The 27389-nt window shown below is 36.3% G+C and overlaps 1 protein-coding gene across 2 annotated transcripts in view; it reads left to right on the forward strand.

Annotated features, from left to right (window-relative positions):
- Nucleotides 1-27389, forward strand: part of LOC120322701 (ERC protein 2-like) — a 208417-nt gene that overhangs the window by 46429 nt on the left and 134599 nt on the right. For both annotated transcript variants that reach the window (XR_005562539.1, XM_039378706.1), the window contains exon 2: nt 20620-20767. Coding sequence is in view for 1 of the 2 variants with exons in the window: in XM_039378706.1 (XP_039234640.1) it covers nt 20620-20767 (148 nt within the window). In the remaining variant the exon portion in view is untranslated. The remainder of the gene's footprint in view (nt 1-20619; nt 20768-27389) is intronic.

A 27389-nucleotide genomic window follows, 5' to 3' on the forward strand; every position in this document is an offset into this window, starting at 1 on the left:
TCTTCCTGTGCAGTAGTTGTAGCAGGATGAATAAAACCTTATAATGTATTAAGCAGAGGGTCAGTAATCTGTTATTTGGAGATGGAATTCGAGCCATGTCTTGCCCCAGTTTGTTATGAAACTTATGAAGAAACAGGGTGGAGAAAAAAAGTCAGAAAATATATTAATAAGTATACAAAAGCATTAAAATATGCTTCTTTATTTTTATTCTTTTGAATCACTAAATACAATCCCAACACTCATCATAACATCTTAACATCTTTAAATATAAGGTAGTTTGGCTCAGTGCAAGGTTTATGTACCAGACCATTAAGTCTGAACTAGGACATTCCCTGTGTTTTCAGTGGAATTTACAAAATGTGGACCAGCTGGAGATCTGATTTAAGGAGCGTTATGTAAACCTTTGTACCTCACCTATAAAAGCACACTGAAATGACAGGTGAGAATTAGCTCTGAGAATATGTTCTCATACTAGTACCAAAGGGGCATCACTTCATAAAAATCAGCAGATTCTGTTTTGGTGCAAAAGTAATGAACTACAGAGATTCTTTTTTCTTTTTTAATTAGCTTATGATTTTTTTTTCACAAGTGTGTCTTGCATCAAATTGTAAAGGAGATGAGGTATAGTTATCTTACTGTCTATGTCAGATGTCTGTTAGTGAACATTGTCTGAGAGAGTGCTTCTGAATGGAGAACACCTTGCTCCAGATCGCTTCCACACATATGTGGGAAGCACTGTAAGGCTTCCCAGATAACAGTAGTATTTGGTCAGGGTCAAAGATGAGAGATAATTCAGTGCCTTTAGGTCTTGTTCTAGTGAAGAGCGTTCTGTTCTGATACTCAGAACTTGAATTATATGCTTTTACTTTTTGACAGTTTCTGCAATTATAGCAGAGTAAATAACACTTTTTTCCCTTTGGAACAAAGGAAGACTCAAGCAGACATACACTGTAGCTTGTGAAAAAGGTTTAGATGAGTAAGTTTTTGGAATTCCTTGTAGGAGTACTTCACCCAAAAGCTGTTAGTAGCTACACACGCTAGCTGTGTGTAAAACCTGCTGATTGTGTTATATGCAGAAATAGAATTTTATCTAGATAAAATGTTCTTAGAGTTCTCGAGTGTTTTTCCTGACTCCATTAAAATTATCCACGCTTTATAGTGAATGTGACTGCTAATTAGGTGCACCATAAAGTTCTTGAAGGCCATACTTGAAAACCATACATCTTAGCAAGTCCATGCCCTTGTGCATTGATGTTAACGTGGACTTCACTCAATGTGTTCAAAATCCATGGGTAGTTCTTTTTGTGATGTCACTATTTCAGCTGTTCATCTCTATTATCTCAGCTTTTCTGACTTTTCATTCAAAGCCTAAGTATGAGAGACGGTGATAATGTTTTTCTTTTTTTAATAGGACTGAAGTCCTTTAATTTCTGTGGCACTCTTGAAGCTACATTCAGTTGTGTCAATGGCATGGAAGGAGCTGTGACTTTTGTCAGTCCTGTGGCATGAGCCTATTTTGACCTGATACACTCTTGGATCAGAGGGCCAGAGAGTTCTGAGCAGGAGAGAGATTCAAGACTTGTACCTTAGCTAGTTCATTATTCTTAGGAAAAAGCATAAATGTTGATGGGGTGAGATTGGCACATTTGTTCTTTATGAATGATCTGAAGTAATTACAGGTTAATATTCCAGAAACCTGTATTTTGTTAAAAATGTGTCAGGTAGCATTATTTTTTAATCCAGTGTCTTCTAAATAAGAAAAAAATAAATGAATGAGATACAAAAAGTGTTTGCTTTAAAAGCTGTCAATGTCCTGGTAACTTGAAAATAAAAAAATCTCATAGACTATTAAAGAAATATAGCATATTGAAGTATTAGAAGTTCATTATCATATAAGTAGATATTTTTCTTTTTGGGATACTATTGCATAAGGGATAGGTAGTGGTAAAATGATGTTTAAAAGCTTGATTATGGTGGCATTATGTAACAGTAACTTTTCAACACAGTTATAGTGTTTCAATTTGCAAATTTTACATACTAAAACAAAAAAATCAGTCTAGCAAGCTGCAGACTTTTAAAGACTTTAAATCTGCCAAATTATAGCCACTTATTTTTGCCTGACATATTTTCAGTTTAGACCCACATAGGAGCTGCCAAACTTGTTTCTTTTCATTACCTGTTCTATGTCTGGCTTGAAGTTTAGATTTTAGAAAATGGAAAAAAGCTGTTTGTGAAATCACAAGGCTCTTGAGCTCTTAGTTTCCTCTTAGTATCAACGTTTATTTATTTAGGTTTGGGCTGGGTTTCAAAAGATTGAAATTGGAAACAGAGAAGGTGACTCTGAATACCATTTATCTGTATGTAAGCGAACATTCAATGTACATTTAATTTAAAAAATTGCTGTTTCCTACGAGAGGGAGATATTTTTCACATTGTTAAAACATTTTTAGAGGTCACTAGGTGGTCATGTCACCAGCAGGGAGTTTTTGTTTGGCAGGCTGCATTAGCAGTTAGTAACAAATGCCTCCCATGATTCTGCGTTCAAAAGGAGTTGCTTTGCAAGTAACAAATACTTACAACCTGAGAACTGAAGTATAAAAAGTAGTGACAGGGGAAAATGTTTGGAAATGTAAAGCAGCATCTTTAGTGGCCAAATTGGAGTGTTTAGGGAGTTGAAGATTACATATCTACTTTATACTTGAGCTTGGAGTTTACAGAAGCATTAATATTTTCACTACTGCAGTTGTGAATCTCATCATTTCTAAAGAACTATAAATTTGCAGCTTACAGAAGTCCTTGGTTTGGGTTGTAATTAACACTTTCAATGTAATTGTCATCAGATCCTTCATCCTTGCTTTAAATTTTGTTCCCTTTGTGGATTTGCATATTTTATGAATGCCTATAAATTTTCTGACTTAATTTTCCTCAGATTTAAAACGTTTTAAACAGTAAGAAGGAATAAAACTGAATAACACCAAATGTGTGCAGAAAGTTTGGCCAAATATACGCTGGGAGAGAATGGAAGCCATGTTTGAGAGATTTGTAATCACTTGCCATGTTGTCTTTGTTGATTGAGATATGATGTGTAAACATTTACTCATGACATTAGTATTTGGAAAGTAAAAGTACCGTGAGTTGGACTGAAGATACCAATTTGTTATGTATGTAGTACAGTCCATTTTCAGACAGATGTAATTGGTAGCTGGAACAGTGATTTTTTTTCCTTTAACCATTGAGTTCACTTTTTCCTGATGAATATAATACAGACATTCTGGTTATTCCAGTGTGTAATTTAGGCCCATGTCATCCCACCATGCAAAAGAAATCAGGGAAGGACTCTAGAAGATGATAATGCTCATGGTGAGGCTGATCTGAAGCAACCACTTGACTTTCTTAGGACTGCATTGATTCACACCTAAGCTCTGACCCTGACATTGCCAAATTGACCCTGGTCCATGGCCAAAATTCCACAGTCCCTAGGCTTTCTGCAGTCAGATGCCCTTGACAGGCTGGCTGTATTTTTCATTTAAACTGATCAAATCCAAACCGAGGCCTTCTCTGTAGGAGAGTATCTGTTGTTGGACACAGGGCCCTCCCAGTTTCATATGAGGTGTAACTTCTATGGAGAGTCTGCAAGGGATGAACAAAGCCAGGGATGAACAAAGCCAGAACGAGGATGAATTGGGCGCATGTGCTCTTTTGCTTTGGCACCTCAAAATACGTGTTTTCTTTAAATAGAGCTTTGCACTTCTCAAAGAGAGTCTCTTGTTGATGGACAGTGCTGAAAGCATGAGAATGGAGAATACCTCTGAAGTATGGCAGGGTAAGATCTGTGTGTAATCCCATCAACTCACCTTTATACTTAACTTTCACGGGAAGGAAACTCTAGAATATGAGATCGAAGAGAATTGCTGTGCCTTCTGATCCTGAGACCTTGTTAAAACCAGGCCTCCAATCTGGATGAGCTGAGGAATAATGTGCGCCAGCTGTGCAGTCTAGATGTAGCACAGGGAACCAAGAGTCTTTGACAAAGAAAGGTGCTTGGAAAGGCACATTAGTCCAATCAATACCACATGGTGACCTTGTGAGGACTGGAGTCCTTGGGGTCCCTTTTTGGTATTAGACTTGGACCAAATCTAGCAGCTGGATTTTGTTTGCTCTAGAGGGTTGCTGTGGTTTAGTTAGCTATACTATTTCTTGTCTGTACTGAATAGGAAAAGACCAGGCCTGGAATTCTCAATATCTCTATTTTATTGTCCTCAGAAGACACATTCTGATAATTTTTCTGGGGATTCCTGGCAGGAGCAATATGAAACTTAATCCTTACCTCAGGCTCTGCTGAACTAGATTAGCTCATGCATTGCTATGGTTAGGGCTAGAGAGGTGCAGATGAGAGTTATCTCAAGTCTGTGGGCCGGTGGTATATCAAGCAAGGAGCAAAGGACTTCTGATTCTCATGTGTGAGTGTTACCTGGTTGCTCTAAAACCTGCCAGCAAGCTCTCTTGCTTTATGTTTTAGTCTGACATTCTGCTCTGTCAGGAGATGTTGACCTGAGAGGTATGGTTATGTTTATCTTCTTTACTGTGGGCTATAATCATGCAATACCTGGAAGCTGTGAACTCTTGCTGGGTAGTGACACAGTCTATGGCTAATGAGATTTACTTAAAATATTTTCTTGACTAAGATTTACTAAAAAGTGATCTTAGCTGATTGGAATAAGCAATATTTACCCAGTCCAAGAGTTTCATGACCCTTTGTAGGGTTCTCACCGTTTCAGTTTCTGTACAAAAGGGATCTGTGAGATATTTTGAATGTTTTTCAAAAACTTAATTTTTATTTAATTATTAGGCTGAAGTTACAGCTTTTTTAAGAATACATAGACACATATTGTCCCATGTACAGTGTGAAATAAATTGCAGTTTGTTGGGATTGTATTTTTATGTTAAAGAACAGAGTTTTAAGTAGCCTACCTTGAAACTGATAACTAAAAATTGATCTATGAGTTGGTAAATGTTGGTAAATGCTGTTTGTTCTTTTGGTAGCTGACATACATCTGCTTCTCTCCTCTCCTGCAGCAGCTGAGGTTTTGCTGCTGGAATACATTATTGTAAGGTGATTAGTATTAGATTCATCTTTAGAAAATGAATGCCACAGCTTTTTAACTAGCAAATTTTATCAACATCTTTAACAATTTGCCAGTGAGGTGCAGGAGCCATTGTCAGTAATCATTTCTTTGCTGACTTGGAAATAGTCATAGTTGTCGAGGCTCTATTCTATTACTTAAAAAACTGAGGCCTCTCTCAACAGTACAAGCATATGCTTAGGTCCTTTGAGGAATTTAAGCTGTTTTTGGAAAGGAGTTGGGGGCACAGTCCATCTCCCTGTTCAAGAATTGGTCATTTTTAAGTACAACATTGAACTTTGGGTACTGTTTTCAGCTGGTTTTGATTGTGCTCTGATTTATTCATTTTACTGTACTGTGACTTAGTGGTTCAGTTACCAGGCAATGGTATAAATTTAATGATGAGGTGTTGCACAGAATAAACTGCACAGATAAGCTCTGCCAGGTAGGTTTTAGATTTATCCAGTTTGTCCATCTGTCTGTGTGTCAGCTGTCTGGGACTGGAGATGCTGGGGGGTGTGAGGCAGAGATTTTAAGCCAATCCTGGCTAAGGGACAAGGCTGGTGCAACTGCAGGATGCAGAAGTACTGTGTGTCCTGAGATTAAGTGGAAGTGGCAGCAGTACCTGCTAAGACAGAAGAGAGGTGGTAACAGCCCAGGGTTGTAAACGGGAAGGATGTCAAGTTGGATCACTCCGTGGAACATTACTTCTTAAGAGATTTTCAGCTGCAAAAATGTTGGCAACTAGTGACTTAGATTACATTTGAATGGAAAGACTTAAAAAATTACTCTCAATTTATCACTCCAGATCCATCAAAATTTCACTGGCTAACACCACAGGATTTGATTATAACCAGTAATAGTTATTCTAACTGTTGAAAAAAATTAGGAAATACCTATTTGCAGTTCCTCCTTTTGTTGTAGTGTGCATGTGCCTTATCCACTCTATTGATTGCAGAGAAGAACAAGTAATTTTCTCTGTTATATGAGTGGCTGAGACAGTGACTTCTTAGAAAACATATTTTGGAGGTATCATCAACATATGTGAAAATATGTTCCCATACCCTGCATTGATTTACTTTTCACGTAGGTAGTCAGAGCTGATAAGTTCCTTGTTTTTCAGGTTTCTTGCTTCCAGCTACTCTGCTTCCTGTAAACGTGAACTGAATACGTCAGCCTTTATAAACATCATATGTACTCTGTTCCTCCCAAACAATTGTAGCTGTTAGTAATTGTTCATTACAAAGTAACTTCCACTAACGTTAAGAAGCATGGAAGTAATTTGGGGAAAAACATACTTTGTTCTTTTGTACTTGAGTAATGCGACTCTGCCTTAAGGATAAGCTTAAATCAACCTTAACTGTGGAACCATGAGCAGTATATTCACATAGTAGGTTTAAAATGAGCAGAAAACCCAAATCAATTATGTCTTTGCCAGGTCTTTAATACTTGAATGTAGTTTTAATTTTTTTAAATATTGTATTTATTAGATTTTTACACTCTGTTTCCTACTTTTAAAAGTATCTGAATCCTTCATTAACTAAAACATTGTTTTCTACTGTTAAATCACAGGGTTTGTTAATGAATACAATAATAGCTTGTATGGCTTACTCAGAAAAAATAAGGCAGACATAGATAAAATTTCTTAGCACCTGATCCTTACCTGAATTTTTCATTTTGCTTAATCTTCTAGTCCAGAAAGGATAATGTTGCATTCTCTCTTTCTGCATCTTTCTGACAAGTTTTTGTGTTATTTTTTTATTTGGGGAAATATTGTTCTAGCCAGCTAATGTGGTTCTCCTACACTTTAAAATAATTTCTAGAGTATTTCACATCTTTGTTGTATTTTGAGTGCATGCATTTTCTTTTGTGTTGGACAGCAATTTAACAGCATAGGTACCTGCAGAGTTGAGTTATAGTGACTGATTCGTTCCCTTTTGTGCAACAGGAAAAAAATGCTACACCTACTTTGTGTGTAGACTTTGATTTGGTTAGTTCTGGCTTCTTTGAGCAGCTGAGGTGCTGTTATTTCTTACCACCTGTACTGAATCTCTGCTAATTGCACAAATTAACAGCTGTTGTTTCATTTCTCAGAGCAATGGCACTTAGTTCTATTAGCATTCCTCCTTCTAGAGACAGATCTTCTTAAAATGGATCCCATTATTTGTGTGAGTCACAAGGCCACCCGGATAGCAATGTAAGAGAGCATTTTCCATAGCAACTCCTTCTTAGGCTCATTCTGTCACGATTCTTTCCAGATGTGCTGTTGATTCAGGTAATGTTCAAAATCCTACTTAGAAACATCTTATTTTTCTGTTGTCTTGGGTTCCAGAGCTCATCTAAGGTTGCAGTAAATGTACAATGTTGTACATAGTTAAAAGAAAAATCAAATCAACCATGGACATGCAGAGGCCTCAGAATGTGTCCTCTATTTGATTCTAAGGAAGTTTTTTTTGTTTGAGTTGGCTGGTGGTTATTTTTCCAAAAGCACTATTGATTTTCATTAGATGTACAGTCCATGTCTTAGGTTTTGGAACAAATTTATAGGTTTTCACTGTACTAATCTTTATTGATTCTATCGTGCTTGCAAACATACCTCTTGTAGGACTATCCTAGGGGAAACCTGGTTGTATGAATTTACTATATGACCTGTATCAAGCATTTTCCAGTTTTTAGTGTTGAAACCTGCGTTGCTTTTCCTTTTTTTGCCTTTAGTTTAAATTTTGTAGGATAAAGTTTTTCATGATTGTTGAATGTCAGATTTGAAAAAGAGATTTGAAAGTTGAAATGATTTACATTCTGCATGATGCTTCTAAGCTGTGCTTTTATTTTTCCACTGTAATGTTAATTTAAATTATGAAATATATGCTTCTGTTAAAATTCAGGTGTACTATCATAGCTTCACTTCCTCTTTGCCCAGAAGTGTCATTTATCCTGATCCGAGCATTAGGATTTCCAGTGATAAGCCATTTTGATCCTTTCAATTCCTTCTGATTGTGTTTCTTTAATTGAATATTTTATCCTCTGCTTTTGTAACATGCAGTACAGGTTTAAGTAACTAGGCTGCCAAATACTAAGCCTTCTGTAGTTCTGTTGACTTCTTTAAAGTTCTTAAATTTTGGTAAGACCATAAACATGACTTCACCCAGTGTTCTGCAACAGATCTGTATATTTTGCTAAGATACAGCCATCAAAAGTTTGCAAAATAACATCTAGAAAGTATTTTTGAGTTGTATTTTTGCAAGTATTTTGTTTTTTTTTTCATTACTGATGGGTTTTCAGGTTATTCCTCTGTGTTTTCTCATGCCCTACCTTTGCTCACCGGACTCAACATTGTTTTTAGAAGAAAAGTGATTTGTTTCCTCCAAATTAGAGAAATACAGTGAGGAGGGGAACTTGCAGAACTTGCAGATACAATGAGGTGGGAGGAAAGCATTGCCAACTCCTGTAGTTTTCCATAAGATAAAAGCAGAAAGACTGAGAAGAAACATGCTGCATTCCTCATCAGAAAGAAAATATTTGAAAATATGCACAAGACCACTATAGACAGTCCAGTTATTCCTGTGTCACTTTGATGATCAGAGCAGTGCATGCATTGCTGCCATAGATGTGTCTGACTGGGGGGTAAACTCAGCTTTGTGCATCTGGATGGATCTTAGATCCTGTAGTTGATGGAGACTTGACTGAATGGCTACACACATAAGTCTGATGTCTTGTGACAGGGACACAGCTTGGTCATAGCTTGGACATGGATCTATATTTTTTTGCCCCTAAGTATTCCTCAAAGATGAGGGAAAGGCTAGGAATGCCTCAGCAGAAATAAAGATCTCGATATAACTCCTCCCCTGCAGACGTGTCCCTTTTCCAGCTGCCTCAGTGACTGTCCAGTTCCCACTGGTTCCTCAAAAGTCCTGTCTGTCCCTGCCACACCTGCTTCTAATCTGGGTGTCTGTGCCAGCTGCTGCCCCCCAGCTCCCTGCTGTGGCATCTTTCTCTGTTCCACCTTGAAGGTTTGGTAGCTGCTTCAGAAAAAGCCTTAATAAATACCCTCTTTTCCCAAGAAGGGTCATGACCAGTTGCCTTCTGACACAGACCTGGCTGGACAGCTTGAGCATGGAGTGTTCTAGCTATGGAAAGAGCTGATAGTTAAAACATTGACAAGAAAGGAAAACCAGTTTGGTTGACCTACCCAACTAACAGTAAGAGTCATATGATCTTTTATTTCTAGTTTACTGATTTTAATAGGTTAAAAAGTATCATCAAATACTGATTTTCAGTAGTCATTAGTACTACAGATTAAGTAATTTTATTATCTAGTTTTGTAGTAGAATTTGACCTAATTTGATCTTAGCACAAAAGCAAACATTTTTTTTTGCCCTAAATAAAAGTCCTTCAATTTTAGAGGTTGTGCTAAAGACTGTCAGAAATATTATTCAAATCAATAGAGAACTTTGTGTGTTAGTCCTGTTTGTCTAGTACGATGTGTAAGAAGTTAATTGTTTATCAAGACTAAACATGCTACAATTAATTGTGGAACTTTCTTAAAAGTATCTAAGTACTGTTATTTGTACTGTGATTATTCCTTGTTGTCATTCAGACCTCTGTCTTGCTGTGCTCTGTACCTTCTCTGTGATACTGCTCAGGGATATACTTTATGCCTCTTGTCTGCTTTGAGAAAGTCAGAACAAACTGTTGTTCACTGTGAGCCAATGCAGATTATCTTAGAGCTCTAAGACTGTACATATGCATTTTTTTAAAATGTTTCCTTAGTCTGAAACAAATTTTGAAACAGTTAACCCACCAAAGAAGATCAATGAGCAAACTTCTTTATGCAAAGTTGAATCATATGACGGTCTTCATGCTTCTGGCAATGCTTGTGAATAGCTCCATTAGCAGGGAAGTCATATAATTAAATAACATCATGTGGTATCCTATCTCCTTCTTTCCCAATCTTTTAAGATACTAATTAGAGAAATATTCATGTGCTGCTGCCTAATTTCCCCTTTCCTTCCATGTAAAATATCTTGTGTCTGCTCTGGGCTTTCATTGTCTTTACTGATACTTCTCTATTTTACAGTTATTAATTTCCTATGCTGTATTTTGGAGGTGCAGTATTTTATTAAAAAGGAAGGTTTTTTTTTTCACTAAAATGATGGTGGTGGTATTTGAATAAATATTCTCTGATAAAATGGCCTTAGGTTTCTAGACACCCCACACCTAAAGGAATGGTGACCTGCTAGTTTGAGAAGAAATATCTTCTTTAATGAGATGCTTAACTACTTTTTTTGATATGATGAAATTGTCAGGAACAGTATGTTTAAGTTTATTCTGTACCTAGGAATACCTTATCAACTAGGCAAGTTTAACAAAAACATATTTTTAACAAATAAACATAGTGAATTGTAATAATTTGTAGGATTTCCTGTACCTATCAAATTAAGCTATGTAACTTTTAACACATATAGTGTAGCAATAAGTAATGGATGTCATCATGTTAATAATGGTAATGATGATTCTGACTTCACAGATCTAAATTAAAATAGTTGAAATGTTAAAACTGTCAACCTGTTTGGGATATGTGCATGTGTTGGGTGTGTGTTGCTTTGTTCAAAGCTCGAAGGAGTTTCTTAGTTTAAAGTTAACATACAGAGTTGTACTCTGACATATATTTGTGACTAGTGGAGATATGATGCTGGTTTACACTGGTCTGACACCGTATTTAGTAAGTGAACATTTAAGCTGTGCCCTCAAATCGGTCATCAAATACGAATTACACACTGCCAAGAGAGTGCATTTTGTTAATCATAAGTATTCAGGCAGTTTTATTTATCAAAATTGCCTTCTAATATACTGTAAAGATCAAGGCATACATTCTAATACATATTCATACTGGTTTCTATGTTTTAATTCGAAGTAGAGTTAATAACTATGATATGTTTTCATGTTCAGTTATCTATGTTGGATTTATGAGCTTTGTTATACATGTTGTTCAAAGGCCAGCTCTTTGTAGCATTACGGAAATTGGAAGGAGGACCTTAAGTTACTTTTTTCAAAATCAGATCAATCTCTTTCTTAAATTTCCAGTGGAAAGGGAGAAAATAGATTTTTATACATTTTTATTTGTGTGGATAATTTTGTTGATCAGCATTTATTAAAAGTTGAAAGAAAGCCCCACTCATTCTTTATCATAACCACCTACTTTGTAACTAATGGTTATTTGGAATATATTGTCAACTCAAAATTAAGGACAGATTACAGTTAACAAAAACTAATAAATGAAAAGGTTAGGTTTTTTTAATATTCTCTTTCTTCATCTCAGTTTTGTATGTCTTTAACTCAATTACTTTGAATTCCTTGTAAATTCATTAAAGCAGGAGTAACTCTTAATAGTAACTATTTTTCCAAGCTTAAACCTTTATTTGGCAGTTCAAAAACATTACCAAGAACTATATTCTAAAGATCAAACCATTCCTCCTGCAAAGTACTTTTATCTTTGTCTTCTATAAACACAAAAAGCGGTGTTGAAGGATGAGGGGGCTGACAATGACAGATTACCTATAGTTTTGTTTTCCTGTTTAACTTAGGTGGACCCTGTGCAGTGCCATGTTGTGCTGTAACACAATCCCATGCATTCACATCCCATTGTTCTTCTTCCCAGCAGTTCCCATTTCTGCACCACGTCGGGCTATCGCATAAAACAGGCAGAGGTATTTTAACCAAGTATGGGTGTCGCTGCTATGGAGAATCGTGGTGAACAGTGGAAGTCAGTTCTAGTAAAAAGCTGCAAAACCCAGGAATAATTGTCATCTCCTAACCTATTCTGCTGTGCTTTGCAGGACTGTGATTTTCTTTTTCCTCTGCATTTCTCACACAGTCTGAAGCTTGTTACATCTCCTCGTGTGTGAGCAGTGCTGCCTGTTTCAATGAAATGAGAGTGCAGTGGTCATTGAAGCATGATCTATGAAACTATGATGTAATTGCTTTCTCAATGTCTTTTCTGAGGGATCTGTTTTACTTATCTGTCATTTTAAAAACATAAATTATCAAGACATCAGAAGTGCAATGTTATAGGGCTTGAAAAAGTTTCAAGAATTCAAAGGGCAGTTGAGTGCCTACTTCTTGCTTGAAAATTAGCCCCAAAAGTTGGGCGTGAAGTTCCTTCTTTGCCTTTTAAAATCTGGATTATTTTTGTTTGCTTAACAAGAGACCTCTATGCACATAGAAAATTGATGTTAATGAGGAAAAAAGGGAATAATTTGCAATTGCCAATGTAAAGACAATAGTTACTGGGAGATGTAAGTAGAGGCGTGATTATGGGAGTAATGAACTGTGGCAGGTAAACTGGAGGAAAAGGACAAATTGGTAAGGAAGCTGCTTTTTCAAGAAACTCTTACATGATTATTCAGAATCAGGTCCTCTCTTCTCCTTATTTCCATTTACTCTGAAATTTCACATTAGGGACAGATGCATCTTCCTGTTTCTTCTTGATTGTAGCCTAATGAAGATATACATGTAATTCAGGTGTAATATAGAGACTGTTTGTTTGTCTCACATAGTGTAAGCATTGACATTTCATCCTCACACCTGTTTCCAGCAGAAGACTTGATCAGATGGAAAATTCAAGGTTTGATACTCAGATAATATGAGGAAAGGTGCCTGGTGGGGTCAGAGTGGTGGACTGGGGTGTGTAAGAGCAGGCACCCCCTCTTTGTGTCCCACACTTAAGGGGGCAGTCCCCTCTGCTCCTTGGTGTGTTTGGGCTGTGGAGCATCAGTAGTTCTCTGTGTTTGCTGTTAAGGGAACCAGGACAACCCCTATTTCATGCTGGTTTTTTCTTCTGGAAGTATTTCAGAAGAGTTTGTTCTTTGAATGCAGTGCAAAATAAATATTCATTCAAAAGAAGTAAGCTATAAATATCCTTTTGTGAAGCAAATGGAGAGATAAATTTTCTGTCAACTTCAAACATACAATTTTAGGATAATCTTTGAAAATCAATAGTGACTGAATTTACATGTCTGTGTCACAGTACTAGCTTAGACTTACAACTCTGTTGTTGAATATACAGATTTTAAATTTCATGTGTATGATCGCTATGCCTTGTTTTTAAAGAAAAAGCTTTAAAATACCAATAATATTCTGAAGTTTATTTTCTGAGATGCATACACATCCATAATGGATTAACAGCATGTTTTAACAAACCATTTATTTGCTTTAGGAGTGACAGAGAGAAGCTGTTTCAAACAGGATCTCTCATCACCGTCTATCTCTAGTCACCTCCTACTGAACCTAAGGTTGAATACTGGGGGTCATGAGGGAAAGAAAACAATAATTAAAGGGAAAAAGTTGATTGAGCTGTTTTTTTTTCTCCTGCAGTACGATTAGCATGTAAGAAGCTGGTTGAGTACTCTACTGTATATCATTAGTTCAAACATTTCTGACTTGATTTAACTTTAATAGTGACTTTCTAAGTTGCATTTCTGTATTTTGTGGAGAACAGCTTAAGTAGTAAAGGCAGTAAAAGTTCTTCTTAGAAGGTCTTGTTTCTATAAATCTTAATCTTGGAATTCTGTTAGATTACAATTGGACTGTTTCTAAGAAATCACTCCACCTCCCAGAAAGTTGTCATGAGTTCTTTTATTAAAGCTCAAAAAATTATTCTTAGACTAACAGAGGTGGGGAGTAAGGCAGGAGTGTTTACAGAGCTCACTTCTAAATTGACTGTGATAAGTGGCAATGCAATGTATTATGATTAGAGGTTTCTGGGAGACTCTTTAAGAAGGTTAACTGCAAGGCAGCTCTCAAAAGAAAGCATTTATCTTAGTGGTCATCCTGCAGTGTTTTATACTACTGAGATTTTTTTGTGGGTGGTTGGAACCATTTTTTTGTGTTTTATTAGCTGTATCTTGAATGCCTCCTACTAGCTGAATGACAGCTTAGGGTTATTAAATCTGTTCTTAGTACATTTTTTTATCCTTAGTTAATCTTGACTAAATATATGCTAGTGAGCAACCCTTTTTTCTGAGTTGTTGCCCATATTTGTTAAAGAAATTATTCCATTTGACATTTGTTTAGGCTGAAGTTTGATAAAATACTGTATACAATATACTTTTTCAGTTTGGCATTCAACGGAGACTTTCATGGATTTATTTCTTCTTGCATTATCTTATCTTCCCTTCTAGTATGCTAAGACTTCCTTTTCATATTAAGTAATTTTTTTCACTCTAGGACAGATGCTTTCACAAATGCATACTCTGTGTCTGTATTGCTAGAGATCCATAAGATTGCGTTTTTCAGGTGTTAGGTAATGTTTATAATTGAGTTGCTTTGATATCATCTACTTTCTCTAATCCTACCTATGGTACTTTTCTTTAATTCAGATTGTTCCTTAGCGCTACTTCCAGTGACTACACTAAAAAATTTATTTTATTTTTTTGTTTGTCTAAAAGCCACCTCTGTTGTCAGATTAATAGTTGATCAATCCTCCAAGGAAAGGCATGTCTGTATTTCACTATCACTGAGGAATGGCCTACACAGTATAAAGTTATTCTTATGTGCAATTGTTATAATGGAATCTTTCACAGGAAACTGTATTGTTCTTTCTTACTGCAGATTTAGAAACTTAAATGTGAAAGGTCTTTCCTTCAGATTGTAGGAAGGTTGGCAAGCATATGATGGAAGCAGATAAAGCATGGCATTAACTCCAAGGACTACTGTCTTGAGACAGAATAAATCTTTTTTAAAACATTGAACCGTTGGGTTGCTGGTAAAGTTGTGTCTTGCAGTAAGATCAACTATACCCAGGTCATTTCTAAGAGATATTTGCCTAAAATGCTCAAAAAGGCTTCCACTGTCAGTGGCCATCTTTCTTCAGCCTCTGGCACAGTTGCTCTTGATACTTAGCCTGCCATTATCATTACACCTTGGCTTGATATTAGGAGGGAAAACAACACAGCTTTCTTCTTCAATTTATGGACATTATTTCTTGTTCTGTGTGAATGAATATAGAAAAAACCCCTCTATTATAATTTGACATAGCATTTTATGTTCTCTTTATGCTGTTGCCACTCATAGACTATTGTAGTTTTTCCCAATGTTTTCTTGTCAGTCATTTCTCTAACTGCTTCTTTCCACATTTTTCTTGGAGTGTTGGATTCATTATTTCAGTTCTTTCATGTAGATCAAAAGACTGACTTCTGCCTTGCATTCTATTTTTGTTTATACTTCTCAGTGTGATATTTGCCTTATTCACAACAGATCCTTAATATAGAGTTTCTCCTTAGTTTTCTAGACAGCGTCTTTGGTTTGTAATGACATTTTTATTCCTCTCTTCATGGCACTTGAAAATCCTCCCATTCTCAAGCCTCATTGAAATGTAATAAGTAGATTTTCTAGTCCATCATTCATGTAGTTAATGAAAACATTGCACAGACTGGAATCCTGAATGGTTTTGCATAGAATACAACTTGTGTAAATAAATTAATTCCTGCCCATTAGGAAGGGAGTGTTTCTTTTGTCTATTATTTTGTATTTTAGTCTGAAGTGACATTAAGTATAGCAAAATATTTGTGCACATTTTCTTGGTACTTCTTACTGGAAACATTAGGATCTTAAGCCCAGCTCTCAGCTGTGACTGTTCCATTCACTGTCTCTGTATTAAGGAGACTTGCATGAGGGAGTAGATTGCTGTGGTTGTTGTCAGTCTTTGCCAGGGAGAGAAGTTTAATTTCATCAGTTTTGCTTTTTCAGGGAAAAGTTCTCCCTCTCCTCTTTGGAAAGAGCAACATATTATAGTGGAAGACATATAAGTGGAGAATTCTAGGAATGACTTTATGTAATTCTGAGGAAAATGTACAGAATAATTAACAATGTGGAGCAAATGCTTTTAGGTTTAATTATGTATTTTTTAGTCTGAGAGTTTACTTAATTTTACCCTGTAAAGTTAGAGTGATTTTTTTTTTTTGGTGTTAAAAGTACTACGCTGTTATTTGTATAACAGATTAGTTTGCCAAAAAAAGAGAGGAAAAACTACTAATAGCAAAAGGGATTACTCTTTATAAATATTACTGTTAAAGAATGTCATTTAATCCACTGCTCTAATAAATTATTTTAAAATGTATTTTATTGCCATAATTTATTAAACAATAAGGAGACATTTTGGCTGCAAATAGTGATAACATCTCTATAGAACTGTATTTGGATAGTAATTTTTTTCCCTGACACAGTAGATAATTAGAAATTATAAATTATGCTTACACTCTTAGGCATGTTAGCTGGAGAATATGTTGGACTGTGTGTTGTTCTTGGTGCCAGTTCAGGTCTTGATTTTCAAAAATTCTTGCACTGAAACACATGATGAGTTTCATTTTCTAGCAGCAAAGTGGAAGTGTATTACCCACCTGAGAGATTTAGAGGAAAACCTTGCCACCAGTTCACATTTTTGAATAAAGTTTACATCATGTTTGTGAGAAAATCATTGTCAGCTGCTTTGCTGGCATCTTAACCATATTGCTAATGGTCAGATAATGTCATTTCAAATGTTTCCTGCAAAACCGGTGATGTTATTTTTTTAGCAGGGTCACTGGATAGCTGAAATAAATTACTGCTGTTCATGGTTTTGTTCTTCCATAGGAAACTTGAAGTGTGATGACAGGGTAGCTTGGCAATGTGGGTAAGATGTGGGTAGATTTGGGTAAACTCGTGTGCAATATGTGATAACTGGGATATGATAATCTAGAGATCCCGGTCTGTCCTGATCAGCAGTTTCATAAATGCTTGGATCCCTTCACTTACAATGCCTTACTAGCACAGGCAAGGTATTTTTCAACTTCTGTGTTCCAGAGACTTAGTGGAGGCTGGGTGCTAGCCCGTGCAGAAGTAAAGGACAACACTTCAGTTTGCTTAGGTGCTCTGTCACAACATCTTTGTCTTGTACTCTGAAAAATGTTAATAAGAACTGTTGGGTTTCTCTGTCTTCCTGCTGTACAGAAGTAGTTTAATAAGGATGTAAGCAACCAACGTGTCGTTTGGTAAGAGTCCACAGTCCTGCTTTGCTGAACTCCTGCTAACCCAGCTGCCTGGTTAAATGCCACTGGATTATATATTTGAGGTTATTACTGTTCAGATTATCCATGCTAATAGACACAGCTAATGTGCCGACATATCCCAGGAGTGTGTCTGTGCAGACAGGTGCAGGCTTGCTCTGCCCGCACTCTGCAGGCTGTGTGTGAGCCAGTTCCAGTCTGGAAGCCATCAGCACATTGTGTGGCACGGTGCCCAAGCTAAAACACCTTGTCTCTTAGATAAATGAGGCTTTACAGCTTCTGAGCTGAAGCTGGCTCACGTTTGGGTGGCTTCAAGAGTGCTGGCAGTGTGAGTTTGTAGTGATGTATTCGTCATTCCACGTTGCCCTGGAAGGATTTGAGTAGAAATCCCCGTCCTTGCACTCTTGCATAGCTTTCTCTCAACGTGCACAGGTTTAAAGCCTCTCAGCTCCACTTAAATTAACTGTAAAGATAAGAATTAAAATATATATTGGCAATAATTTCGTGGGGGCCAGTTCAAACCCGTGTGTGCTGTGGGTTTGATTCAAATCTCAGAGTGTCTCAGAGGAGCACTTGTGGTGTCATATGACAGCAGCTATTTCATGTGACTGTGAACCGTTATTTCCTGGAAGTGTTTGATATGAGTCGTTATTTCCTGGAATTAAGTGTTTGGTTGCATGTTTCCCCAAGATAGGAAAATCCCCATCAGCTGAGAAGGTGCATGCTTGGCTCTGCAGAATTTTGTGGGTTTGGGACTGCAGAATCCAGAGTGCAGATTTTTCAAAGCCCGTTGGCTGGCTCTCCTGTCCCATGGAAGGTTTCACCTCATCTGCTACTTTAAAGTAGAGAGTGTTGCACAGTTGAGCAGTTGTGACCACAGGAATGTGTGATCATTTTGACTGGCAATACAAAAAGTATGGATGCAAGTGAATACTGTTATCAGATGTTGAAATGATACCAAATAATTTGATACCAAATATCATTTATTTGATAGTACATGATACCAAAGAAGTTCTGACTCTTCTTACTCACTAGTCAGGTTTGTGTTTTTGCTGCCAATTTTTGAGGCAGAGGAGAAGCAAACCTCAGAGAAGTAAAACTTCAGAATAGCTTCATAGAGTTTTAAACTTAATTTAAACCTTTCATTCTATTTTTTGCTTTTTACAGCTCTAATATGTGTTACTCATAATTAAATAACTATATATCATTAAAAACCTCACAGATGGCAAGTATTTACTGTGAAATTTGCTATTAGAGAGTAGACATTATATTGGGTCTGACTGGCATGGAGTTCTGACATAGCTTGAGTGAATCTAACTATATTCTAAAACCTTGGAATTTCTGAGATGTATACTTCTTTACCTATGTTCATTGTCAGTGATTTGAGTTTGTGATGACTTGTTTACCTTCAGATACTAAATAAGTATATCTCTGCCATGATGATTATGGTATAAACAGATTTATTTATATTTTGCTGTTTACCTATTTTACAGCAATGACTACCATTATTTAAAGATTAGTGTTTAATCCCACTGGTGTTAATTACAGACAGGGCAAATCTTTTACCCTGCATATCCTCAAAACCAGAGGAATGTTATGAAACCTCTTTTCAATAATGTCCAAAATAATAACAAAATTGTTGCCTGATGCAAGTTAAAAGTAAGAAAATGTTTCTTGATGCAAGACCACTGGAACATTGTCAGCACTTCTGACTAACCTTTCTCAGTAATTTTAATACAGAGTGCTATCAGAAGACTGTGGGGGAGCCAACCTAATCTTATTTGATTTGGAAGAACATATTTTATGTATGTATAAAATATGCTGTTTCTGTTTCTTTGGCTTTAAAGTAACAGAATACCTGTTGTTTCTGCCAGAGAATTTAGGTTAGGACATCTGACATCTGTGAGGGTGGTGAGGTCCTGGCACAGGTTGCCCAGAGAAGCTGTGGCTGCCCCATCCCTGGAAGTGTTCAAGGCCAGCTTGGATGGGGCTCTAAGCAACCTGGTCTAGTGGAAGGTGCCCCTGATATTTTTTATGTGTAATACTGGTTATTTAAAATAATTCATACCTATAATTTCAATTAGACTGTTGGAGTCTTATGGCATATTCTTTTAAACATCATTTAACTGTGATTAGAATGAAGAGGACAGAATAATGAATGAGACTGTTAGAGTGTATGAATAAAATGCAACTGTTTACCTAAAATTGATCCATGTCGCATAACTTGGAGTAAAATAGATGGGTTGTTTTTCTTTGACTCCATCAGAAATATTGTCCTATAAATATTTACATTAATACATTAGGAACTTTAAAATAAAAGTGAAATAGCTTTCTTGACATTTTTGCTGGCAAGCAAAGGACTGTGAGAATTCCAAACTTTTAACTCACCTTGACTGTATGAAGTTCATGAGCCATATTCATACATTTATTAGCAGTTGGAGCCTAAAGTTAATTTATGATTCATTTATCCATGTTTATTTTTTAATGATTGATCTTATATAGTTCTGGAAAAAAGGCATAGGCCATAACATATTCTGTTCTAAAAGCTATTTGATGCCTAAAGGTATTATATGCTTTTCCTTGGCTGATAAGTCATAGTCTGTCATTGAATGCATTGCAGAAGGTCAATATATTTCTTTTATTTATGAAATTAAAGGACAGATTATGGCCTTGCCAGCACGAGCACTTTAGAGTATAAGATACTGCAAGATCTGTGCATGTTGTAAAAATTGCCCTTGTCATATGTCCTCACAAACTATTTATGCTGTGCCCCTGATATTCCCTGTGTAATCCTATATGTTCCTGAGTGCTGTAAGATTCTGTTTGCTTTGTGAAGACTGAGGGATCAAGATTGCAAAGGAAAAAATTTCTCATGAGCAAATAGATCAAGAAACTTATTTTCTAGATGTTCTATTTTACTTCTAGAAATAGATTTTTGTGGTGACACCATGAAAAATAATAAATCCATAGGAAAACATTTAAATAAATATGAGGAAGATGTCCAGATATTTCTGCACTGAGGTTTCTAGGGTACAAAATTAACAGGATATTATAAACATATATCTGTTTTATTTGTTTTCATGATTTGTATAAATCACAAAAGATTTCTAGAAGATGCTCTAGAATTTGGGAAAGTGAATTTAAAAAAATAAATATCAAAGATTTTTAAAAGCAAGAAGTTTCACAGAAATATTGTTAGATATATTGTAGTAAAATAGACTGAGATAAATATTTTATGAAGTAAATAATGGAAAATCTATAAAGAGAACTTCTTCGGCTAATCTGTTTATTTCATGATTTTGTTAGACTTGACAAGGTTTGCTATTTAGAGTGTTCAGAAGGTAGTTGATTGTTCTCCTAGAGACTGAAAGAAACATCTCACATGGTGAGATATAGTAGTATATGTTCTGTTTTAATGAGAATGTAACAATTTTAATTTTATTCTATTTTATCAGACAGGAAGCTTTGCTTGCTGCAATTAGTGAAAAAGATGCAAATATTGCCTTGCTTGAGCTGTCTGCTTCAAAGAAAAAGAAGACTCAAGATGAAGTAATGGCTCTTAAACGAGAGAAGGACAGATTAGTACATCAGTTAAAACAGCAGGTGGGCAGACATTAATTTTCATACTTTCATGGCAACAGAAAATTGGCATTATTTTCATTTGTACCATTTTATTCTGACCTCATGTTGGGAGTGTTCAAACCAGGTCTGACATGTGACAACAGTTACAAAAGGTAGGAAGTGTTCAATATAAGTGTTTATTGCTTTTCTGTAGTTGTTAGGTATTTAGCTGCATGTTTACTTGGCTCATATTATATGCAGTCAATACATTTTCTCTTTTCCCTCATATTGTTTCCAGCCTTCTTAATTGTGTGAGAGAGGAGAGCAGATGCTCTTTGCATAAAGCAAGATCTGTCTGTTCTGTTGACTCTTTTTAACCTCCTTCTGTTCAGTTATTTGCTTATCTGTTGTCAAATAATTGTGTTTTCAGAAGGTTTCTGAGGGGTTATCTGGAAGTCACGATTATCCTTAAAATAAATTCTCAAATGACTAAAAGTCACCCTCTCTTCAACACCATAAGTTATTTGAGGTTCGAATAAAAAACACATAGTTAAAAAAACTCTAGAAATAGGTATCATGGCAAGCAAATTTATGTTCTGCTTTATTAATGAGGAAAATAACCATACTAGACACAGTACACTTGTGCCAAACACAGTGCATAGGTTTCTTCTCTGCCTAGTTAAAAGGTTTAACACTGTGCATAGTGTGCAGTGGCTACTCCTCCTGATTTTTAGGAGATCTGTGGTCATAGACAGAAGAGGTGCTGTAGGCAAGGGGGCAAAGGCTGTTCAGACAACCTGGATACTGAAGATCTGTGTGTATCATGTATGTTGTCAGTCACCTTTCCTCTTTCAGAATAGGTGAAAAAGATAAGAAAGTTGGTTTTTTTCAGACCATGTCTGTTGTATGTAATGTTTTCCGTTGTGGGACATTACAGAATTCTGTGATTGTTGCTTGAGGAGGAGGAGAATACAGTCAGCAAAATCATTGAGGTCTCCTTAGCCTGTCACAGTAACCACCCTGCTGTCAGGCACTGTGCCACCCTACAACTGAGCATGCTGTGTTAATGATAAGTTTGGGACATATTGCACAGTCAATGTTATGGTTCTTTATCCTCAGTCCTGCATCACATGCTGTAGAACTCCATGCACTCAGTGACAGAAAGCTAAGGGAAACCCCTGCTGCTGTGCTAAATTCCCAATAACTCTGATCTCATGTGTCTAATTATTACAGCTTTTTCCCACAGGTTTAAAAAAATAGGAAACAGCCCCTGAGCATCAGTTTCTTATCCAATCCTGATGCTGACTTCAGCTCAGATATTCCAGCTAGGTACCTGTGTTCCAGCCACGATGCAGTCATGTCTCAGGTCAGGAGACATTTCACCCAAAATTTATATGCTAAGTAGGCAGATGTGCTTCATGCTTTTTAACACTTCATCCGCTTGTGCTGCACCAGAGCAGGCGAGGTTCAGTTCCAAATAATTTTAGGGATTTTTGATTTGATTTGCTTTGGAAAAAAAAAGACAGTTACTTTCTTTTTTAGACATCTTCTTTTTTCACCTTTGTCTCATGTTACTGAAGAGTAAATGAATACACCACTTTACCATGTTCATGGATATTACCTGTCATGGATATTTTTAAAATGTTTATCAGACACTTGGGCAACTGTTTTATTGTTGGGTTTGGGTTTGTTTGGTTTTGTACCTTTAAGGTACTGCTGAAGAGTGATCAAAACATTCATAACTTTCTTCAGACAGAGTTAAGGAACAGCAGAAGAAGATTGCTACAGAGACATTGTTTTGGGTAACTTCAGTTAGAATTGTAACCAAATACTTCAAATACCTCCATTATTTATAGTGATAAAGATCTTCAGTAAAGCTATTTAACTAGATTAAATTGATGCCAAAATAATCTCCCTGTTATCTCAGACACTACAAAAAAAGAGACCCCAGGAACAGGAATGTGGTTTAACTAGGTCACCACTTTATTACACTTACGAATTATCTGATAATAGAGGTTGTAGACATCACTCATACTTCTTTAATCCCTTTGGGAAGAACCACTGTCAACCCCCAAAGCTTTTACATGTGCATCCAACACAAAGGCTTGTTAGTGCAGTTCTTCCTTGCTGTGATTGTGCTCGGCCAGGTGACAGATTCCACACTGTGTGATAGATCCACCCAGTTCCTCAGTTTCTTTGAGATATGCTGACTCTCAATCTATTTCTGATGCACTAGAATTCAGTGAATGATCAGCTGCAGTATCAATTTTTTTTGCTTTCCACAGCTGTTACACTGCTAAAAGAGACAAAAAAAGAAAACCTTATTTCTCCATCCTAATGTGATCAACAAAGGAGAAATATTTATAAATATTAGAAGATGACTCACTAGATAATTGTAAACATTAGACCCCTAAATCCATCCCTGTTTTATACTGTAGGAGGAATTTTTGCTTTGAGAGGCAAAATAAGATGATAAAAATCTATATTCCTCTTATATATATCCACAGTGTGTTGCAGACCAGTTCTTCCTTTCTCCATCAGCATCTGCAATTGAGACATTTATTCTGATACACGTGTAACCCAGAGGAAATCCCATTATTGCTTTGCACATCAAATAATGTGTCTCCTGAATGTAAAAGTTACTGTTATATCTGTTCTTTTCAAAGATTGGTCATTTCAGTAAAGAAGCAATAATTTGAAATTAGGCTTTAGTGAGAAAGAGCTGTGCCACTTGAAATAGAACATATTATTCCAATCAAGTTTATTTTGTGATTTTTATAAACAAGTGTATCACTGCATCATAATATGTCAGATGGATTTGCTTTTTGATTTTGTTTGCAGCTTGGGGAGTTTCTGTCTCAGAAACTCTGAGTTGCTGTTTCTGCTACTGTCTCTTTCAGTGGCATCCTAGACTTTGTTGATAAACTTCAGTTCCATATTTTTCGCAATTTCAAATGTTGCTGTACTGTGGACCATTGCAATAGGAAATACCTACAAAAGCACATTATATACCAAGGCTAGGATGCTGCTTTACTACTATTATTGCAGTGGTGGCTTCAGTGTCCAAGGTAGGATTGCTGTAGCTTGCAAAGTCCCCTGCCGATACAAAAAAGTAAGTACAAAGAGAGCTCCTTGAGAGCTACAAAGGCTGTTACTTGAGAGAGAGAAGGACAGGTATGTATGTGAATTTATCAGAATCCAAGACTTCTGATTATATCCATGAAACACCCAGGAATATCCTCTTTGAGGACTAAGAAGGGAAGTCAATGTCTTCCCCTGGAAAATACTGTTGATGGAAGTATATTTCCCAGAATCAGAATGAGAAACATGAATACTTTTCCTTGATACTCAGTGCCCAGGAGAGAGCCAACTACTGCTCTTTCCCCTGACTCTGATGAGATGAGATAGGGTTGCAATTTAAGAGAAGGGTTATGGAATTTCAGTGGATGTAGTTTGTAACACAGGTGCTTACCTAGTTGGAACATCAAAATGCCTTCAAATTCTGCTCAGAAAGGTCTGACTCACCCGAGGTCGTTGTAGGCATCCAAAGAGCTAGGGCACAGTGTGTAGTGATGTCTTAAAGGTTCAGGAGGTCAGTTCTGTTAAACTCAATGAAGTAACACAAAGTATTGAGGTTCCTCATAGAATTTTAGTGTTGGATGAAGGCCAGGAGGATTCTGTCTCTGCACTGTGATGTATCACAGACTCGTCTGAGATCGACTGGCCAAATGCACATAGAGCTGCTCCTGCCACAGACTTGCATTGAGAAAAACTCCTCTGGACCATCATAGCCCATTCTGTATTTCAACTGAAAGCTTCTTGGCTGTCCAAAAGCTTCCTTAGGGTTGCTTCAGAAGTATGTTAGCACTGTGCCACAGGCCATGAGCTTGAAAAATTCCATGAAAGGAAGAAAAGTACCAAGAGTTTTTCAATATCTAGGAGTAACAGGCTATTTTCTGAACAGGCCCCATTCTGGCAAAGATAAAACAAATACAGTGTACTGCCTGCTTAGGCATGAATATTCATCTTAGTGTATCCATGACATAAACTTGATGCTATTTAATGTTTTTTATTTTTCATGTGGGTTGTCTTGCCACCGGTGCAATGAGTTATTACTCAGTTTGGAGGCCAAGTATTTACTTCCCAAGGGTATCCCCCACCCCCCACCCCAGCCCTGGCCCCCCAACTCAAAAATACACCTTTATCCTTTTCTTTTTAATTAATCAATTTTTTTTTTTGGTCATAAAATGTCAGTGCTTTTCACATTGACAAAGGTACTGATCTCCATTGCTCAGCGGTGCCTGCAGACTGACAAAAGGCAGCCTAAGAGTAATCTAAACTGAAATAGAATGAAACCAGAGATAGAATGTGTTCAAAAAAAGAAAGTTTAAAAAAAGTCTCAATTGCAAATTTCAGGCTTTTTTCCCTTTTTTTTTTTTTTATATAGTCTGTGGCTTAGATAATGCTCCTAGCACCAAATATGTCATTGAATTCCCTTATCCAATTTTTCTGCTTTAGTTTTCTGGCCTTTGGGATTATCAGACACATTGTAAACTACTATCAGGACATTGATTTTGAAGTAATTTGTTACAATTTTTAGACTGCAAAAGAAAAAAAGAGTTATCTTAGAGAAAGGAAATATAGTGCCTTTGTAAGGAAATGAGAACTTCTAGGATTTATTTTAAATAAAGCTATAGATAGACATATGTCTAAAGATTAAAATGTTATTTATGTGAATGAGTTGAGCCATATTTTTATGGATTATGACTGTGTGAGTGTAAGTAAAACTTCTGTTATTTCTAAGCTGGAAGAAGATAATTGTTTTTATCTCAAGTGCTGGCTTACTTTTGCAGGTTTCTCACATTATATTTTGATAACCTAGGAAAATTATTTCTATCACACTGTATCCAGCTGTAACATTAGTAGTAATAATACTGACCTCTGTGTTGCAAACACATTCCCATAAGAAACAAACGTATTTAATTGTCATGATTTAAATACAATTTAGCAGCTGCAATCTGTCAGTTAAATATTTATCGTTTACTGCTTTAAATAAATGGCAAGCATAGTAATGCACTCCCAGCAAAGCAACCACTGGAATTGCTTTGATTCATACACCAAATGGTGTGTTTTGAGAGCCGTAGAATTTTAAGAAGCTTTCAGAAATACAGCATTAAACAAAATCACCATGTGGGCTTGGCTGAGTGATTACATAATATGTATAATCACCCTGGCCAAGATTCCTTTTGAGAATTCTGAGACAGCTATTTTTAGAGAAATTTGTATAGTGATGCAATTCTTCATGAAACAATTAGCTTAAAGCCCATTTTTAGAACGTCTCAAGAGATTTTGGTAAGAGCAGAAGACACTGCTAACTTACTGTTTCATTCTGAACTTGGATACTGCGAGCAAATTTCCCAGTTGTCTCTTTTCACTTTTAGGATATAGAGCCAAAAATGTAAGTGGAGTTGGCCAAAGTGCAAGGTCTTCTAACTCCTTGAGAGCATTTTATTTTTCTTCTCAAAACATGAAATTAGAAACCTTTCCAGCATTTTCAGGACTGCAGGTGTACAGAATACTCTGGCCAGAGGCAAAGCTGATGTTTGGCAGTCTTCTCCAGTCTGTTAGTTCACTGCTCTATATTTCATCATATGAATATATTGCTAGTGAAACAAAAAGGGTGAGAAACAATCCAGGAATTTAAAAAATGCGTGTAAGCACAGTTTCTCAGCAAACTAACAACTCACAATATTTTCTCCTGCCTGCAATATGCAGAACTATTTCTTGCCAGTTACCATGTAAATATTTTAAAGAGCTCTTTCAGCAGCAAAGGAATAAAATGGAATAGAAGGGCAAAATGTTGCATTACATATACTGTTCTAGTTAGGTACATCAGAAATAGTGCTACTGTGATATTATGGTGCTGATATCAAAGCTTCAAGAATAACAAAATACCCCACGTTGTATTTTCCCTGATAGATTAATTCAACTGTATTGCACTGTGTATTTTATGATATTGAAAGTGTTTATATTACTGTATGAGAAAAAGGATATGATAAGAAGTTGTTGTGATTTGTGATTATTCTGGCAGCCCAAAACATTGTTCTGCAACACTGTGAATTAATTAATTGTATTTAAGATCTCTATATGTTTAACAAGGGTGGGAACAAAAGTCTTGCAATGCTTTCTTATGGTGTCTGTAGACATTATCATCTGTAGCACTTGGGATCAGTAGCACTGTCCTGCTATTGTGTTGGTTCCTAATCATTATTGTTTAAATTTCTGATGTTGTTAAACCAAGTTAATCTTTTTGATTGCTTTGAATTTTACAGATGGCAGTATTATAGGAACACATTGTTATTCTTGTTGTTATTATTATTATTTACACATATCTACTTCAGAAAGCTTTATGGTAGAGTTGAATCTAAGTATTACTGCACAGCAAATAGAAGCCATTCACATGGGTACTTCAGACAGAATTGACCACTGTGCTGATTTTTCTCCTCTTCTGTTTATACTGTTTATTATCACTCATAATACTGGTCTTGCTCAAGCTTTAAGTGACTTGGTACACAAGAGTAATCTGAGACCTGTAAGTTTTAGCTTTATTTTTGTTATGCTTATGCTACTCAAGTTCTTTGTTTATTTTAGACAGGTAAGAAAA

Source organism: Pipra filicauda, unplaced genomic scaffold, assembly GCF_003945595.2.
Source record: "Pipra filicauda isolate LSUMZ 115617 unplaced genomic scaffold, ASM394559v2 scaffold103_size3290846_pilon, whole genome shotgun sequence".
NCBI lineage: Eukaryota > Metazoa > Chordata > Aves > Passeriformes > Pipridae > Pipra > Pipra filicauda.